General features: G+C 36.8%; 1 protein-coding gene across 1 annotated transcript in view; it reads right to left on the reverse strand.

Annotated features, from left to right (window-relative positions):
- The window catches only part of LRRC36 (leucine rich repeat containing 36), a 61,345-nt gene that overhangs the window by 34,975 nt on the left and 9,610 nt on the right, over positions 1-16,760 (reverse strand). The window contains exons 2-5 of the mRNA XM_043436305.1: positions 12,603-12,730; positions 9,343-9,535; positions 8,446-8,542; positions 5,459-5,547 (exon numbers count right to left, since the gene is read on the reverse strand). Of these exons, the coding sequence (XP_043292240.1) occupies positions 5,459-5,547; positions 8,446-8,542; positions 9,343-9,535; positions 12,603-12,730 (507 nt within the window). The remainder of the gene's footprint in view (positions 1-5,458; positions 5,548-8,445; positions 8,543-9,342; positions 9,536-12,602; positions 12,731-16,760) is intronic.

Consider the following 16,760-nt stretch of genomic DNA (forward strand, 5'->3'; position numbering starts at 1 on the left):
TCAGAAGATAACTTCTGTGAGTTTACAAAAAGAAAAAAGGAAAAAAAAGTTGGATGAGAATCAAAAATGGACTTTGATTTGGGTCATAAAGAGAAGGATTTTAATTCAAGCACTGAGGGCAGAAGGGACAGCATTAGTTTAGGGGCAGAAGGGAGAAAAGGGAGAGAGTAGTTTGACTTGATTGAAGCATCGTATATTGTAGTTGAGAAACAGGAGATAAGGTTTCAGGGTAGGCTGAAGAGATAAGCTCCAGCAGTTTTTTTTTTTTTTTTTAATTAATTATTTGGCTGTGCTGTGTCTTAGCTGCTGCACATGGGATCTTTGATTTTCGTTGCAGCACATGGAAACTTTAGTTGCAGCAAGTGGGATCTAGCACCCTGACCAAGGATTGAACCCAGGCCCCCTGCATTGGGTGTGCAGAGTCTTAGCCACCAGGGAAATCCCGCAGCTACAACTTAGAGGAGCCTTGTATGTCAGATTGAGGACTCTAACTTCAGCTATGAGTGGGAGCCATGCAAGTTTTTGAGCAGGCAAATATAATAATCACAGCTGAGTTTTAAGAGAATTAATCTGACAGGAAATACAAAACGAACTGAATAAAGAAGAAACTAGGAGGCAGCACAGTATAATATTTAAGAGGACTTTGATGACTGACAGACCAGAGTTTGCATCACATCTTTGCCACTTACTGTATAATTAGAGCAAATTATTTCACCTCTTTTGGGCCTGGTTTCCTCACACATGAAACAAGTTTAATTATAATCACCTTCAAGGTTGTTGTGAGGATTTAATGAAATTATATACATAGCCTGGCCTAGAGTTTATACTCAGTGAATGACAGATATTAAACATGGCTGTTATGAGACAGGAAAGGGAAAAGAAAGCTTGTCAATTGTGAATCATACTCTATGGTATGAACATTCAAACTGGATTTTGGGGAGGGAGAGAATTATACCCTGCTCTGATTCTGAGCCTGGGTAATGGGAAAGTGGTGGTAACACTAAGGAAACCCTGAGAGCTGTTTAGGGCTGGAGGAAATGGGGTTCGTTTGAGTTTTTTTTTTTTTTTTTTTTTCGTTTGAGTTTTTAACATGGTTAGTGTGAGAGGCTGGAAAATTATTCAGTGGTGATTCCAAGTATATGTTAATAGTTGGTCAACAGAAATGGGGAACTGAGGGCTTTATCCCAGTAATGCAAGGATTCTTTAATATCCACAAATCAATCAATGTAATACACCACATTAACAAATTGAAAGATAAAAACCACATGATTATCTCAATAGATGCAGAAAAAGTCTTTGACAAAATTCAACATCCATTTATGATTAAAACTCTCCAAAAGCAGGAATAGAAGGAACATACCTCAACATAATAAAAGCTATATATGACAAACCCACAGCAAGCATTACCCTCAATGGTGAAAAATTGAAAGCATTTCCCCTGAAATCAGGAACAAGACAAGGGTGCCCACTCTCACCACTACTATTCAACATAGTTTTGGAAGTTTTGGCCACAGCAATCAGAGCAGAAAAAGAAGTAAAAGGAATCCAGATAGGAAAAGAAGAAGTGAAACTCTCACTGTTTGCAGATGACATGATCCTCTACATAGAAAACCCTAAAGACTCTACCAGAAAATTACTAGAGCTAATCAATGAATATAGTAAAGTTGCAGGATATAAAATTAACACACAGAAATCCCTTGCATTCCTATACACTAACAATGAGAAAAACAGAAAGAGAAATTAAGGAAACAATACCATTCACCATTGCAACAAAAAGAATAAAATACTTAGGAGTATATCTACCTAAAGAAACAAAAGACCTATACATAGAAAACTATAAAACACTGATGAAAGAAATCAAAGAGGACACAAACAGATGGAGAAATATACCGTGTTCATGGATTGAAGAATCAATATGTAAAATGAGTATACTAACCAAAGCAATCTATAGATTCAATGCAATCCCTATCAAGCTACCACGGTATTTTTCACAGAACTAGAACAAATAATTTCACAATTTGTATGGAATACAAAAAATCAAATAGCCAAAGTAATCTTGAGAAAGAAGAATGGAACTGGAGGAATCAACACTGCCTGACTTCAGACTCTACTACAAAGCCACAGTCATCAAGACAATATTGGCACAAAGACAGAATATAATCATCATGGACAGAATAGAAAGCCCAGAGATAAATCCATGAACCTATGCACACCTTATCTTTGACAAAGGAGGCAAGAATATACAATGGAAAAAACAACCTTTTAACAAGTGGTGCTGGGAAAACTGGTCAACCACTTGTAAAAGAATGAAACTAGAACACTTTCTAACACCATACACAAAAATAAACTCAAAATGGATTAAAGATCTAAATGTAAGACCAGAAACTATAAAACTCCTAGAGGAGAACATAGGCAAAACACTCTGTGACATAAATCACAGCAGGATCCTCTATGACCCACCTCCCAGAATACTGGAAATAAAAGAAAAAATAAACAAATGGGACCTAATTAAACTTAAAAGCTTTTGCACAGCAAAGGAATCTATAAGCAAGGTGAAAAGACAGCCCTCAGATTGGGAGAAAATAATAGCAAATGAAGCAACATACAAAGAATTAATCTCAAAAATATACAAGCAACTCCTAAAGCTCAATTCCAGAAAAATAAATGACCCAGTCAAAAAATGGGCCAAAGAACTAAACAGACATTTCTCCAAAGAAGACATACAGATGGCTAACAAACACATGAAAAGATGCTCAACATCACTCATTATCAGAGAAATGCAAATCAAAAAAAAATGAGGTACCATTACATGCCAGTCAGGATGGCTGCTATCCAAAAGTCTACAAGCAATAAATGCTGGAGAGGGTGTGCAGAAAAGGGAACCCTCTTACACTGTTGGTGGGAATGCAAACTAGTACAGCCACTATGGAGAAGAGTGTGGAGATTCCTTAAAAAACTGGAAATAGAACTGCCATATCACCCAGCAATCCCACTTCTGGGCATACACACCAAGGAAACCAGATCTGAAAGAGACACGTGCACCCCAATGTTCATCGCAGCACTGTTTATAATAGCCAGGACAGGGAAGCAACCTAGATGCCCATCAGCAGACAAATGGATAAGGAAGCCATGGTACATATACACCATGGAATATTACTCAGCCATTAAAAAGAATTCATTTGAATCAGTTCTAATGAGATGAATGAAACTGGAGCCCAGTATACAGAGTGAAGTAATACAGAAAGATAAAGACCAATACAGTATACTAACACATATATATGGAATTTATAAAGATGGTAACGATAACCCTATATGCAAAACAGAAAAAGAGACACAGATGTACAGAACAGACTTTTGGACTCTATGGGAGAAGGCAAGGGTGGGATGTTTCGAGAACAGCATCGAAACATGTATATTATCTAGGGTGAAACAGATCGCCAGCCCAAGTTGGATGCATGAGACAAGTGCTCGGGCCTGGTGCACTGGGAAGACCCAGAGGGGTCTAGTGGAGAGGGAGGTGGGAGGGGGGATTGGGATGGGGAACACATGTAAATCCATGGCTGATTCATGTCAATGTATGACAAAAACCACTACAATACTGTAAAGTAATTAGCCTCCAACTAATAAAAATAAATGAAAAAAAAAAAAGAAATGGGGAACTGATGCAGAGAAACTGTACAAGTTGTCAAAGCTAGACCAATATGTTTAAGAGTCATCAACAGGGAGGAAATAAAGCTAGCTGTGGAAACAGATGAGCTTAATAGGGCAGAGAGTAGAGAAAGAAGAGAATCTGAAGGCACAGCCTAGGTATGCTTATTTTAGGGGTATGGGAAAAGAGAGAGGGAACTTTGAAACAGTCGAAAATTATGCAGTGAAGAGACCAGGATGAGGATCCAAGACAGTGAAGATTCCCTGCCATCCTAAATGACTGGTGGGAAACACTGTTTGAACAGCTGCGCTAGTGGGAAATATTTTCTAGAAAGTTTTGTCCTAGCCTGTGGCACAAACATTAATGTGGTATAACCACTTTAGTCATACTGGATTACCAACAGTGCTTACAAGCAACACTCCCCAGGGATCTAGCACAAAACATTATTTTCAGCAGAAAGCAAAGATCTTTAATGTTTCAAAGCAGCAAAATAAATTTAATATTAAAAAAAAAATTCCAGCAACAGCTGGAGCTTCTGAGCACCTTTAGAAATGGGACCCGTGTCTAGTAAAGCAGTTTGTTCTCAGTAAAGGCTGTGTACTTTCAAACATTTTAATTCTAGAGTGACTGTGTGTGCTTATGACATGTAATGATATAAATGACATTTAATTCAGCTCATACAAAAAATGTAATCAAATTATGCTTCAGTGTATCTTTGTCTTTCCGGAAATGGATACATAAATGCTTATACTTATAAAAAAGATAGGAAAGTTGTCTATCAAATTAACTGAGATTCTCTTTAGGGGACAGTCTTCTGAATGATTAAAATGTTCTTTGGGCTTTTCAGTACTTTCCAAAATAACTACAATAGAATTTCATCAATTTTGAAATATAAAAAATGCTATTTAAAATGAAATAGAGCAATCTATGGTCCATGACTTACATGTGCTGAGATCTCTAAGAAAGAAAAATAAAAATCATACCTCACTATGGCTTATTTCACCACGAAATACTGCATGAAAATAACTTGTCAACTAATGTCTACATGGATAGATACAAAGTCAGGAAATAAAATACTGTATATTACAAACTGAAAACCCTTCGTGTCTAAACTACATCATTAATCTATTAATTATTGTTGAGATTTTAAGGATTAATTTTTAGAGTTTGTATATAATTCAATAGACTCTTCAAAAAGGGACAGACACCTCAAGCCAGAAAAAATTTTCTCAAGTGAAAGGTCATCTGATGAGTGCCAAATTAATCCATATGGGCCCACTGCATGCAAGTTCTCTATTGGAAAGCTTTCTTCTAGCCTGTGGCATGACCATGAATGTAGCATAACCACTTTATTCATGTTGGATTACCAATACAGCTTACAGGCAACAATTCCCAAGAATATAGCACAAATAGATTCTGCAGCTGCAAAGTTTCAAGGGGGAGACGCCAAGAGGCTAAGGGTGTGAGCTGCACTGATGCAGATGAGTCCTGAGTCTCTGGCTAATGAATCCTGTGGGGATTGGCAATGCAATTTTCAGGATGTACTAATGATATAAAGTGATGTAAGTGAAATTGAACTCTCTGAGTACAGCTTGTACACTTTGATGGGTTCTGGCTTAGGCCTGCTTAGTAAATAGGGCTTCTCTGGCAGTGAGAGAAAGAAGGAAAAACACAAACTGGTAAATCTTATGCTTGCTTCAAATCTATGTTATTTCTCAACTATTGTGTCTTCATCCTACTCAAGATTGGCCATAAAAACAGAAACAATTAATGTTTTAATTGTTTTGTGGTCAGAAAGGGAAAACTTACCAGTTTCAATTCTGTTATTACTATCAGTGCTGACTTTTGATGCAGTGCTCTCATTTGTTACACAGTTTTTTACTGTCTTCTCCCTAGAGCTGTCACATCAAATAATTTATTTAAAACTGAAAGAAGCTTCTGAGATCATGAGTAAAGGTTATTTAGAAAAAAAACATTTCAGGGTGATCATTTTTTTTTTCCAAATGCTCCAGAACATATTATTTTCATAAATATTTCAGTTAAAACTATTTTTTAAAAAGTCATAGTATTTTCATTGGGAAATGAGAAAGAAAGACACTACAGTTCACCCTTGAAAGCATGAAAGCCAGAAAATTCCGAACTTAGATACTCTGTTTTCTTGACATAAACTTAGATGACTCAGGGAGTAATATTTTATATTATAAAATTAAAATATTTTCTTTTGAATTAAAAATTTCATAGGATACAAAAAGGATGGTTCTTCTACCAAGAATTACAATGCAGACAACTATAACCATTAGTTTGAAAAAGAAATAAGAAAGGTGAGTGTTTGCACTTGATTGATATAGTATGTTAAGACTGGTGTGTACAGATTAGAAAATACATTAAGTAAAGACAGCCTAAACTATGAGCCAAGCACTTTACTCTCATCATTTCATTTAATCATAAAAGCTCTCTCATTAATCTATAATCACCATTTTATAGGTTGGGGGACTTGGGACTCAGAAAGGCTTAAAAGAAAAATTCGTCACCCAAGGTTGGAGAGCTTATAGAGTATTAATGTTAATTCTGGACACTTGAGCAACATTTTACTTCTGTTTTTGCAATCACTATAAGGTAACTAAACAGAAATATAGTGGTGATAATTGCCTCACTAGGAAGTTTATTCAGTTATATATTAACTCACCTCTGGATTTCTGTAGGAACAAGGTACTCCAATGCATTTAAAATAGGAATTAATTTACAAAGTATATATACAAATAATTTTTAAGAACTATTCCATTTCTTTCTACAGCAAGGTGAATTTTAGTCTATGTAAATTTTAATCTCATTAACCTCAGGGCTTCCCACTTGGCCCAGTGGTAAAGAATCCACTAGCAAGGAAGGAGACCTGGGTTCAATCCCTGGGTCAGGAAGATTCCCTGGAGAAGTAAATGGCAACCCACCCCAGTATTCTTGCTTGGGAAATTCCATGGGCAGGGAAGCCTAGCAGGCTACAGTTCATGGGGTCGCAAAAGAGTCAGACTTAGCGAATATACAACAACAAATTAACCTGGACTTTAAAATATAGGGAACTTACGGGCTTCCATTGTGGCTCAGGAGTAAAGAATCCACCTGCCGCAGAAGCCACAGGTTTGACCCCTAATCCAGAAAGATCCCACATGTCAAAGAGCAACTAAGCCCATGCACCACAACTATTGAGCCTGTGCTCTAGAGCCACAGCTACTGAATCCCTTGTGTGTGGAGTCCATGCTGTGCAACAAGAGAAGCAATCTTAACGAGAAGCCTGCACAGTACAACTATAGAGTAGCCCTTGCTTGCTGCAACTAGAGAAAAGTCCGAGCAGCAATGAAGACTGAATGCTCAATGAAGACTGAGCATAGCCAAAAATAAACAAATATTTTTAAAAATAGGGAACTTAAAAAAATAGAGAAATAAGGCTGCTCTCTGAGGGTAAAATTACAAAACATATAATGATGAGAACAGAGACAGGCAGAGTCACCAGGAAAGAGCAGGATCCCAGGCCAACAGGCATGGACTTCACTTAATCATCATTCAGCAAACTATTTCTTAGCACCGCTCATGGGCCAGACGTTGTTCTAGGCACTAGGGATACTGCAGTAAACAAGACAAGCAAGGTTTTTGTTCTCAGGGAGCTTATATTCTAGTGGAGGGGAAAGATAAAAAAGAAGTAAAGAAAAAACATTCTGAGGAAGAATATTTAGTGTTGTGTGGACATTTTCATATCTTATCAAATTTAAAATGGTATGTATAGGAAGCAAACTGCTATAAAATAAATATATTTATTATTTTATTATTAATATATTTATATATTGATTGTATGATATATAAGGTCTTATGTTGCTATAATATATAAACATGCACAGACAAAATACACAGACACATATACATATACCTAAAACTAAGAAGATATTTACCATAATATAATTAGTGTTTCTTTCTGGGTAGTGTGATTAAAAGTGGCTAACATTGTTTTTTTTCTACTTTCCATATTTTCACAATAAATACACATTCCTTCTATCATCAGGAAAAAAGTACTAATAATATATCTACATATGTATATAGGTACACAGATGTCTGAAAGGATGTATACCAAACATTACTAGTAGTTAACTTAATAGCAAAATATAGGGTGATTCTGACTTTTTCTCCTGCACTTCTGTGTTATTTGTTTATCATAAACTTCTATTTTTCAAAAATAATAAAACAACTTTTTTTAAAAAGCATGAATTTGGGGGTAGAAGATATGGTACCTTATTTTGACAAAATTTTAATAATAAAAAATGGAAAAATCTACCATTCAGATACTTTAGAGCTTAAAGGGCCATTTACTTTTGGTTTTGTGCAAAAATGCTTCCCTTATCATTCTTTAACAAATTTATCTCTAACGAGCCTGCCCATGGTAATGTAATCCTCCTAATTCAATAGGAAAAGACCATGTACTGATTTATAACTCTACCAAGAAAGGGCTGGCAAACATTTATGGGAATAAGTAATTCCATAAAATCCCTATCTATAAACTCTGAACAATAACTTTAGAGAAGGTACAATTATATCCAAAGAAGACCCAGTGGTTCAAGAAAGCAGAAATGTACCACTGAGGGCCAGATTCTCACCTCAGATAAATCTGAAAATTTTGCATAGATACTTTGATTTCTGATCTGAGGATTCTTATAACTTGTAGAGATTTCTGCTGGATAACGAAGAAAGTTAAGCAGGAATTCACTACTCTCTGTCCAGAACCAAACTAAAAAAATTTTTGGTAAAAATCTTACCTTTTTTCCACCTCTAAAAGAAAATTTTCACTGTTGCCCAACTGACTAAAATGCAGCTTGGCAGCTTTTCTCTCACTTTCTCGTACAGCTCGGTCATCTGGAGGAAAAAACCGTGGTCTGAGCATATTTCTTTTTTTGGAGTAAATAGTAGTGGGTCAGAAAAGCATATTCACAGAGTAAAAACTAAAGATCAATCTCATCTTTTGTGTAGACGGGTCACAGAATAATGCTATTATGTTGTCATTGGAGTAAGTAGTAACTCAGGGAGACTACAGGGACACCATAGCAACAACTGTCACCTAAGTGTAACTATCGCTACAGGAAAGTACAGTTTGGGCAGCAAACAATCCAAATGGCCTAATCTTTTTTTTTTTCAAATGGCCTAATCTTAAAGGCTGAAAGTCACACCATTTCTAAAAGACTTTACTTAACTTCCCTATAACTTTCCCAGGAGCATGTAACATAGAAGTTTATATCAATGAGAATAAAATTATAAAGAAATACAGACTAACTCATTTGAAGGACTACGTATTGTTCCTTGCCAACTAAGCCTCAAAAAGTTGCTATATTCATTTTCTACTGCTAATGTAGTTACAAAGTTGGGGCACCTGGAAAAATAAATGTCAAACTGGAAACTTTTTGTTGGGGAGGAAGTGGTGGTGAAACCATCAACTGAAGAAAACTAAAGCTGGAAGTAACTGATAAAATCATAGACTGTCATTCAATAAACAATAAAAGGACTCGTCATACATCCTGCCAACACAAAAGTTACATAAATATTGACTAATAAACAAATATATCCTGCCAGTGCACACTCTGGGCCAACATCCAAAAGGTTAGGAGGCAGCTGGTTTAAAGTAAGATTTTGGGACAAAGAACAAGGGAGGAGGGTCTCACCCAGTTTCTCCAGAGTTTGTAGCGTATAGACAGCAAAGAGCCTATAATCTGTATCTTTCCTGACAACAGGATTGAGTCTCAAATCTAGTTCTTTGAGGAAGGGTAAAGGCTGTAGGCGGGACACCTCCACTAATGAAGGAATGTTGTTATAATATAAATTCAGGTCTTGGAGTGAACATAAATACTGGATGCCCTGCAAGGAAAAGACCACATTATGAAAGTGCACGTTGGGAAGGACTAGGAATCTCACAGATAAAGGTAGAAATACAAATATTACTTTCCATCCTTAAACAGTTACCTGAGTCACCCATGAGAAAGGCAGGGTTGAAATTCCCATTTAGTTGCCTGAGAATAAGAATGCTGCAGCCCATGGGCACTGGGTGTAGCTATACATTAAATAGTTCACTGATATCATACATTTCCTCCTCTATAAGCTCTGACATTCAAATATCTGCAGTCAGTTTTATACTTCTGTTGCCTCTCGTCACTCTTCCAATCTAATCCTTCCCGGTAGTAGCCAAGCCAAGTCACTTTTGCACTTCTCTCACCCTTGCTACAACCACTCTCCTGACCCAAAAAGCCCTCAAGAGGGAGGGAGGCAAAAGAGAGATGGTTCTAAGGAAAGGGTATGGAAAAAAAATTAAGTGTGTATGTATTTTGTTGTTGCTCTGTCACTAAGTCATGTCTGACTCATTGTGACCCTATGGACTGCAGCACTCCAGGCTCCCCTGTGCTTCACTATCTCCCAGAGTTTGCTCAGATTCATATCCATTGAGTTGGTGATGCTGTCTAACCATCTCATCCTCTACTGCCCCCTTCTCCTTTTGCCTTCAATCCTTCCCAGCATCAGGGTCTTTTCCAATGAGTCGACTCATCACATCAGGAGGCCAAAGTATTCTATGTATAAGTTCTTATATTAATATCTCAAGACCTCACTTTTAGGATGAAAGAACTACATGGCAAAACCAAACAATGCAATCTCCAAGTCTTCACTCCTGGACCAACCTGGAGCCCCCTTTTTCCCCTTCAGGGTTACTGCCACCACACAAGCGCCGCATCCTCCGATCAGTCAGTTCCTCTTGGTAGAAATGCTCTTCCTTCTTCTCTTCTCTCTGTGGACTTAGCAACCCCACCCCCTCCACTTCTCTAGCAACAGTGCAATCAGAACTGGGACACTTGAGAGGAAAAGCCACAGTTTTTCTCCTTTACTAAAACCTACTATTGAAACTAATTGTTTAATTTTCATGTATTTAGCTAGTTAGGTGCTTTGGCCCAACACTAAATTACAGGACAATATTTCAAAACATGTACATATATGTATAGTCACACACTTTTAATATTAAAAATGCTTACCATAAAAGGAACTCTGTCATTGAGAGTTATTTCAGAAAGGTAAAATTATTTTCCATCACCTATTTATAAAATAATGTTTATATTCTTTTCTCATTTAAAATTAACCTTTTTTAATTGCAGGAAGTTTAGAAAACTCAAGGATATATTCAAAACATTTCTGAACTGAACCCTGCCTACAGTTTAACGCATTTCTTTCTGGCTATTTTCAGTTCCACTAACTGCTACATTGTGAAAGGATAAATGGTTAGGGATATTTATCAATGCTTTTGGCATCACTCTCAGGGTAGCACACCATTAGGGCCATCTTTAAATGTATCTAATGTCCCAGCTCAAGTAATCTTTTAATGTCTCAGTATAATAGTCAAGGGAGCGATTCCAATCCTCCTCTCACATTTCCCCACTGGCATAAATTCATGTATTCTCAATGCTACATTAGAAATAAACACAAAAGATTTCCCCCTTGAAAAAAGCAAGCAAAATGATTTGGAGCTGCTAGAGATGAATACCTGCAGAAAAATCACAGAAGTAAAAAAAAAAAAAATCTAGAAAACTGGCATTTACTAAGTGCTTTCTATATGCCAAACACTACCAGGAGTCTTATATATGTAATTTTTGATTAGTTGTACTAATTTGATTAATCTTCACAACAGTTTTTCAGGCAATTTACAGAAGTAGAAAAAAAGGGAGTGCAAAAGCAAATGATAGCAATGTTCACTCAGTCTTTTTAGTCTGAAAAAACAAACAGTAAAAATACATATGAGAAGAGGAGGCCTAAATAACTCTGTACTAATACTTTCTGAAATAGGTGAGCCAGATACAAAGGGCTCTTATCTAAGATTCTAAAGACCTAGTTTAACTTGGAATTTCTGCTCTTAGAATCCTAGTTGGAAATTTGATCTAGCTTGGATTTCTTCTTTCAGGGCCCTTAGTTTCAGATCTTGAGATCAGGTCTGATTTGTGTTGTTGAAAAGTTTCCCCTAAAAAATGCAAAACTAGCAGAATAATCCCGATCAGTAACCAATCTTAGACAGCATCTGTAAGTCTTTCACCTTCAGTCTTGCAAAGAAGGGCTTTATCAAGACAGACTTGTAGCTGGGCAAAAAGGGAACGGTGGAAGAAATACTATCTGGGGGTCTACACAAAGAAAAGAAAATTTCCATTTCTGTGTGTGAGGGTGTTTATGTTTGTAGAGCTCTTGCTTTGTGTTTGCTAATCCTCACACTTTCTGCTTAAGCACCTACTTTCCTGAACTGTCCTCTGCTCCACCATCTCCTGGCCTGGAAGTTTTTCTTTGTTTTCAAGACCATCATTTTCTCCCCCTCCTGAAAAAAACTCACAGTAGCAAACTAGGCCAGTGTTTCTCCATATATGTTCCATGCATCAACATCATCAGAATCCCTTGGGAAATGTCCTGGACCCACTGCATATTTATTAACTCAGACTCTCTCTCTCTCAGAATAAGGACTAAGACTCTGTATTTTTATTAATATTTTTTTATTTATTAGTTTTTATTATTTATTTTGCCATGCCACACAGGGGATCTTAGTTCCCCAATCAGGGATTGAACCTATACCCTCAGCAGTGAAAACATGAGTCCTAATCCCTAGCTGCCAGAAAATCTCCAAGAATCTGTACTTTTAACAATGCTCCTCATAATTTTTTAACACACATTAAGAATCATAACTATTTCCCTAGGAAGTGACAGTTTTCTTTTAGTATAAAAGAAATTTTTTCCCACTATCTTATAATTTAAATGTCAAACATAAAGCAAAATTGAAAGAATTTTATGGTGAATAACAAAATTTAGTTTGGAAACATTTAAAAGGATATTCCCCAAGCTGATATTCTTTTACTTCTTCCCATCAAAAAAAACAAAAAACTGTCTGGTCATAAAACACAGAACTTACCTTCAGGCTAGTGATCAAATTTCTTGATAAATCTAAGGATCGGAGACTTTTAAAATTTCTGAAGGCATCGCCGATGGAATGGATTTTTCCAGCATAAGATCCCTGCAATGAAAGAGACTCCACCAGTTCTGAAAAGAGATCATCAGTAGATATATTATGATCTCTGTTTGGAAAAAGAGCAGAGTCATTGAAAACAGGCCTTCCTTTCTCCCACATCTCATCTGTGAAAAGTCCTACATTCAAGGCTCATAAGAAGAGCAGATCTTCCTTTTAAAATTAGCAATATGGTCTAATGCAATGACATCAAGACTTGGTTTTACAGAAACCTTGAGTTTCTTTAAGTACCCTGAATGACGTAGTAAGAGTCTCCCAAAGTTCTCAAAACAAACAACAAATTCAGCAATCCCACTGCTAGGATTTAGCCCTATAGACAGTACAGCATTTTGCCAGGATATATGATATAGACCAGAAGGATGTCAATTGCAGTAAAGTTTTAGGATAGTGAAAGAAAGAAAGAGAGGGAAGGAGGGAAGAAGAAAGGGAGAGAAAGAGGAAGCAAAAGGAGAAAAAGAAAATCATCAAAGGGCTCATCAGTAGAAGAGCAGAACTAGATGGCCTAAGTAGCAGTGCACTGAACAATGTACTAGATCTGTGACCTTGTAAAAGTCACTTAACTTCTCTGTGCATCCATTTCATTATGTGATAAATGAAGATTACAACATTACTTATCTCATAAGATGTTGTAAGGATTTAATGACTATATGTATTGTATATATATAGTTGTTGCTGTTGTTTAGTCTCTAAGTCATGTTCAACTCTTTTGCGACCCCATGGACTGTAGCCCACCAGGCTCCTCTGTCCATGGGATTTCCTAGGCAAGAATACTGGAATGGATTGCCATTTTCTTCTCCAGGGAATCTTCCCGACCCAAGGATTGAATCCGCATCTCCTTCATTGGCAGGTGAGTTCTTTACTGCTGAGCCACCAGGAAAGCCCATAAACATATACGCATATATATATGTATGTGTGTGTGAGAGAGAGAGTATACAAAACTTAGAATAGTGCCTGACACATGGTGCTATATACATGCTAATTATTATTATATAATCATTTAAAAGAATGAGGTAGATTTGTAGATGCTTGTATGGAAAGATCTCAAAGACACTGAAAAAAAGTGTGACTTTGTGTCTGTATATGTGTGACTGTGTTTTATTTATTTATTTATATTTTTAATATAAATTTATTTATTTTAATTGGAGGCTAATTACAATATTGTAGTGATTTTGTCATACATTGACATGAATCCACCATGGGTGTACATGTGTTCCCTATCCTGAACCCCCCTCCCACCTCCCTCCCCATCCCATCCCTCTGGGTCATCCCAGTGCACCAGCCCCAAGCACCCTGTCTCATGCATCAAACCTGGACTGGCGATCTGTTTCACATATGATAATATACATGTTTCAGTGCCATTCTCCCAAATCATCCCACCCTCACCCTCTCCCACAGAGTCTAAAAGACTGTTCTATATATCTGTGTCTCTTTTGCTGTCTCACATATAGGGTTATTGTTACCATCTTTCTAAATTCCATATATATGCGTTAGTATACTGTATTGGTGTTTTTCTTTCTGGCTTACTTCACTCTGTATAATAGGCTCCAGTTTCATCCACCTCATTAGAACTGATTCAAATGAATTCTTTTTAATGGCTGAGTAATATTCCATTGTGTATATGTACCATAGCTTTCTTATCCATTCATCTGCTGATGGGCATCTAGGTTGCTTCCCTGTCCTGGCTATTATAAACAGTGCTGCGATGAACATTGGGGTGCACGTGTCTCTTTCAGATCTGGTTTCCTTGGTGTGTATGCCCAGAAGTGGGATTGCTGGGTGATATGGCAGTTCTATTTCCAGTTTTTAAAGAAATCTCCACACTCTTCTCCATAGTGGCTGTACTAGTTTGCATTCCCACCAACAGTGTAAGAGGGTTCCCTTTTCTGCACACCCTCTCCAGCATTTATTGCTTGTAAACTTTTGGATAGCAGCCATTCTAACTGGTGTGAAATGGTACCTCATTGTGGCTTTGATTTTCATTTCTCTGATAATGAGTGATGTTGAGCATCTTTTCATGTGTTTGTTAGCCATCTGTATGTCTTCTTTGGAGAAATGTTTGTTTAGTTCTTTGGCCCATTTTTTGATTGGGTTGTTTATTTTTCTGGAATTGAGCTTTAGGAGTTGCTTGTATATTTTTGAGATTAATTCTTTGTCAGTTGCTTTGTTTGCTACTATTTTCTCCCATTCTGAAGGCTGTCTTTTCACCTTGCTTATAGTTTCCTTTGCTGTGCAAAAGCTTTTAAGTTTAATTAGGTCCCATTTGTTTATTTTTGCTTTTAAAGAATATATGTGTGTGTGTACTTATGTGTGTATATGTGTGTGTGTGTGTATATATACATACATACATACATGTATGTCAAACTAGACTTCTGACAGCACTGAAAAGAGGAGAATCTCTAAACTGCCAATAGGAGCTCACTGGCAAGTGTGGTGGGCCAAAATGAGAACAGGAACAAAAACTGGAAGGAGGTTCTGCAGAATCCCATTTGCAGGTGACTGCCAAGGAACTGCACCGAAATAAGTTCTTAGGTACTGGAGCAGTCTAGGCCCTATAAATTATAAAAAAACATGAAACAAGATCCTTTTCAAGATAAGACTCATCCCTGAGAGAAATAATCAGAACAGAATCCACATTGAATGGAATACAGACAAGAAGTTCAAAAGAAAGAGAAGGTCTAGATACAAGTCCGGGAGGAAAGCAGAAACTGCAGATCTCAGGAAGCTTAAAGCCCTATTTTTCGTACTTTGTGAACACAACAGAAGAGGGAGCTCCAAACCCTGAAACTAGAAAAGTTATTCTGGCCCAGCTAAAAGTATAGAAAACCTAAAGCACTTTAACAAAGACACAGAAAAGGTTTATAGTCAAATTGAATATGAGGTTATTAAAACAAAAAAGAACAAAAACAGAATAGCATCCCTAAAGAATGAAAGCACTCCAAAAAGATACATCCACAAAACAAAGGAAACCTTTAACTTAGTATTTCAAAACAAATTTCAAAAGCTAAAAGACGTCATAACAAAGTGTGCTGCTGCTGCTAAGTCACTTCAGTCGTGCCCGACTCTGTGCGACAACATAGATGGCAGCCCACCAGGCTCCTCCATCCATGGGATTTTCTAGGCAAGAGTACTGGAGTGGGGTGCCATTGCCTTCTCCATAACAAAGTGTAGCAGTTCTCAAAACATCGTCCCTAGATCCCTGGAGATCCCTGAGACATGCACAGGGGTCCACAAAATCAAAACTATTTTAAAAAATTATTTTCATAATAATATTAAAACATTAACAACTATTTTTACTGTGCTGATATTTGCACGTAGGGTATAACAGCAAAAACTACTGAGGCCTTAGAATGACTTGAGGCAGTGGCATCAAACTTTACTTAGTCATAGTATTGTATTCTTCACCATTATATGCATGCAGTTTAAAAAAAGAGCCATTTTTTCTTAAGAATGCCCTTGAAAAAGCAGTAAAAATGGTTAATTTTAGTAAATCTTGACCCTTGAGTACATCTCTTTTATATTGTGTTCCTAAATGGGAGGTATGCATGAAGTATTTCTGCTGCATACTGATGTATGCTAGATGCCTAGCAGGAAAACACTTGTGTGGGTTTTGAGATGCCAGCTTAACTAGCCATTTTTTTGGGGGGAGGTAACTACTGTTACTATAAAATTCTGACATACTTGAATGGCTGTGAGACATTTTCTTAAAAATAAAGAAAGTGAGACTGTCACTTCAGTCAAAGCAAGTAATAGTAACTGTTGTCAACATATGAGCTTCCAAGCTGAAATTAGAATTTTGATAAACTTGTATTTGCCACCATAAACTTGACAGATTCCAAAACCTAAAGCTCTCCCTAGTGAAATTTGTGATGATATTAACAAATATGATTTTTTAATGTTATATAATGAAATTTGTCAATATTTGGAAGATCTACATAAGTCAGTGAGTTAATATCTTTCAAATGATGGATGCATGATGTTAATGTACCAATGGATTTTAATGTAACAGAGTACAAAAAGTTCATGATATGGTTTTTTTTTTTTTTT

The sequence above is a fragment of the Cervus canadensis genome, chromosome 18, assembly GCF_019320065.1.
Source record: "Cervus canadensis isolate Bull #8, Minnesota chromosome 18, ASM1932006v1, whole genome shotgun sequence".
Lineage (NCBI taxonomy): Eukaryota > Metazoa > Chordata > Mammalia > Artiodactyla > Cervidae > Cervus > Cervus canadensis.